The 3,529-nt window shown below is 47.5% G+C and overlaps 1 protein-coding gene across 2 annotated transcripts in view; it reads right to left on the reverse strand.

Moving 5' to 3' along the window:
• LOC119433790 (glucosidase 2 subunit beta) overlaps nucleotides 1-2,399 on the reverse strand; it is a 45,394-nt gene extending 42,995 nt beyond the window's left edge. Inside the window, exons 1-2 of one of the 2 annotated variants that reach the window (XM_049659383.1) lie at nucleotides 2,226-2,399; nucleotides 1,721-1,838 (exon numbers count right to left, since the gene is read on the reverse strand). In XM_049659383.1, the coding sequence (XP_049515340.1) occupies nucleotides 1,721-1,838 (118 nt within the window). In that variant the 5' untranslated portion in view covers nucleotides 2,226-2,399. The remainder of the gene's footprint in view (nucleotides 1-1,720; nucleotides 1,839-2,225) is intronic. The other variant, XM_049659381.1, reaches the window with a different exon arrangement.
• Nucleotides 2,400-3,529: the final 1,130 nt, after the last annotated feature.

Genomic DNA, 3,529 nt, shown 5'->3' on the forward strand with positions numbered 1-3,529 from the left:
CGCATGTGTACAACTCACCAAGTCCGCACCGACAGTACGAAGGGTGCAGAAAAAATCGTGAACCAGCCCTGCACCTTTGAAATGAACGGCATGCTTCAGAGGGCACCATTGCTGCAGTGACGAATCAAATGGCAGGGTGCAGGACCTTGTGAAATGTCTCAGGTGGTGCAGGAAAATCGAACAGACCTATTTAGTATGCTTTGGCAGCACCTACTGGTCCCCAAAGGGGGCAATAAGGACATCAAAGCTGGAACTCTAACTGGTCCCAGTTTTGATCCCCCCACTGCCCCTTCGGTGGTCTGGAGATCCTGCATCGCCTGCTTTATTATAATCTCAGGTGCTTTCCCGAGGCCTGTGCTCACTGGTATTTTCATTTCTGTATGCTAAATGATGTTATAGGACCAATTCAAACAGTGAATGTAAATTCCTTCCTGCTGAAAGATGCGAGAAAGAAAGAAGACGTGCACTCTTCTCAGCGACTGGCGGCTGCCAGCTGGAGGGTCCTGCAAAAAACCTCTTCTGACACAAAGCCAGGCACATTCATCGTCCTTTCTGCTTCATTCACAGAAAGGACCGTGGCGGCAATAAGGCAACAAGACTTATAGTACGAATGAATTATGGGGTTTACGTGCCAAAACCAGTTCTGATTATGAGGCACGCCGTAGTGAGGGACTCCGAAATTTGGACCACCTGGGGTTCTTTACGTGCACCTAAATCTAAGTACACGGGGGTTTTTCGCATTTGCCCCCATCGGAAATGCGGCAGCCGTGGGCCGGGATTCGATCCCGCGACCGTGCTCAGCAGCCCACACCATACCACTGAGCAACACGGCGGGTGACTTATAGTACATACATAGACAAAGGGACCGCAAGAATGACGAAATTCAAGCGCTCGTCTTTCTTCATTCGTGCTGTTCCGTTGTCTATGTATGCACTGTAAGTCATGTTTGGAATGGAATACTAACTAGCCCGTACCAAAACTGCTTCAGAATAAGCGCAAACATGACAAATCAAAATGAAAAACGTGGGCAGTGCGTTCTTATAATATTCACTTCAATAATGCACACATGGGTTATTGAAAAGTTGCATCGGTGGCATGCTCGCAATTTAATGTTATCTACGCACGCGCACAAATAAAAAAAACAGCTAGCAGTGCTAGAGGTATTAGCACGACGCACTTGGCGGAAAGCATCTTATATCCTTCACAAAGCATCTACAACAGGCATGCTACAAGTATGATTCGAACCATACATTCCACGGGTGATTGCGAAATCTGTATCGGGTCCTTCATCCATGTTCACTAGCGAACCTATGTTTAAGGCGCAAGAGAGGCTGATAAATGCTAAAGCAGACATGCGTGTCTCTAAACTGACTGAAACCTTTAATCTTACATAAGCATTAGACGCACAAGCGATGCAGGCGCGCCTGTTGACGTATCCAAACATGTGGCCCTACAAACACGCAAAACTATCAGTATTTAAGAAGGGCGCAGATAAAACAAAAATATGTAAATATTTACGACGGATGCCGAAAAGCGAGGTCCTTTCGTGGACGAAGTTTTCGAGCGCAATACAGTAGCTTTAATGGCAACGTTTACAATAGCAGTCGGGTGGGACGGGAGCTTTTTCTACGACTCGCCCAGTACAAACAAAGCACGGCGGATTTTCAATTTAATGACCACCTTGAGCGTGCTCACAATTTACGAAGAAAAAGCTTCTCACCTGGTTCGTCGGAGCCGTCATCACAGTCACAATAGTCGTCGTTCACCATAAAAAACTCGACGTCCCCTCTTGCCGTCGAAGCACGTGAAATTTCTTGTGCGGTCGTATAAAGACGCATCTGCAAAGCGCACGGAGAGAGAGGAGTCAGCAAACAGTGCATTTACCGGTCCTTTACGACGGGGCGATAATAAATTGTGCGACGTTATCAACCGCAGACATGACGAGAAGGGGGCAGCGAGCATGAGCCGAAAGGCGAAGCCGGCACTTGATTTTTCAGGCGGTCGAACGAGGTTTTACTTCCTTCTAACTCACAGGTGCTTCAGTTTTAGCTCATTCCTGCGAAATGCGATTGGTAAAATGTGTGTGTGCGTCGTTTTACAGGGGAGTTGCACATGCCGGTCGGATCACAGCTGAGCGGCGGTGGAGGAGAGGCTGGTGGGTTGCGCACAAAAAAAGACCGTCGCGTCGCTAAAGAGATGAAAACAAACGTGACAAGGATACTTACGTTTAAGTGCGACACCGCGAGGCCTGGAAACTCTAATACTATCGTCCGCTAGACACCGCGCTGAGACGAGTAGCAGCGCTAAAATTACGTGGGAAACCATCTCGCGGGAGGTACAACACGGCATCGCTCTGTCTCTGCCACGCATGGTCGCCGCCATCGTTGTGCCGGAAATGACGAACCAGAGGAGCGACTCAGCATTCCACTCGTTTGTCTGCCAGCGAGCGCATTAAAAAATGAATTGTATTTGTAAGGTAAGCGTAATAAGTAGGTATAATTTTTTTAGTTTCAAACTAAGAGTAATGCTCTCTCTCTCTCTCTCTTTTTTTTTTCAACCGGATACCGAAACAGGTAAATAAAGTCCCTAAAAAAATTTTTTTAGGGACTTTACAGGTAAAGAGACCGCAGCACCCTCTTCTGGCGGCTTCCGGCGCTACAAGTGCAATGGCGATAGGGGCGCGCACTTTCGAAAGTGTGTTTTGTCTGCTCTGGCGTTGTTAGCATTAAATCGTAAGTTGGTTAGGTATTTGGTTGCGTTACCGTGTGACCGTAGTGGTACTGAGCGTCGAAATGCTATTGTACTATTATTGCTTTGACGCCATGAAGTGACGAAAAAGTGAGTAACTGCCGGATATTTTCGCGAGTCTGAGGTGCACCGTGTACGTTAAAGGGCGAAGCGGCTGCTTTGTTTCTTGTTTGTGTTATTTTTCGTCCCTGGCTGTGTCGAATGTTTGAAAAAGGGATGTAGCCGTCACCGTCGTATGGTGATTAAGTTTTCTTTATTTATTACTGCGCTAAGCAGTTGTGAGCTAGATATCGGGGTGCCCATGCAACAACACAGCTCGATCCTTGACGTCTCAGAAACGTAAAATAAGCTCACTATTTTAAGTTGGTTCGAACCAAGAGCCCCACGGCTTTGATGACAGTGTGCTACTAGTCTACCACTACTCCACAACCGCATTTTGAAGGTAATGTCTTCCTTGGCGAGTTACGCCCACTTTTCCTCATCGAGTATGTGCGTTTCTGGCCTCTCTCGCAGGTCGATCCCGGTGGTAGTGCAGTGTAAAGCAGCGGGGGCACCGATTCAACCTAAGAGAGATAGGAGCCCGTCTGCATACATGACGTGATTCGGCTGCGGCAAAACGGTTTTTGTCGCTACATTGCTTCGGTGCTAATCGAATTAGCGTCGACATTCTCCGCGACATGGCTTCTGCCGGAATTTCCTCGCTTCTTTTTTCATGTCATTGTCAGGACAATGACATGAGTATGCCCATTTCAAAGGACCAAGCCATAGTCGTTATCGTCAT

Source organism: Dermacentor silvarum, chromosome 11, assembly GCF_013339745.2.
Source record: "Dermacentor silvarum isolate Dsil-2018 chromosome 11, BIME_Dsil_1.4, whole genome shotgun sequence".
Classification (NCBI taxonomy): Eukaryota; Metazoa; Arthropoda; class Arachnida; order Ixodida; family Ixodidae; genus Dermacentor; species Dermacentor silvarum.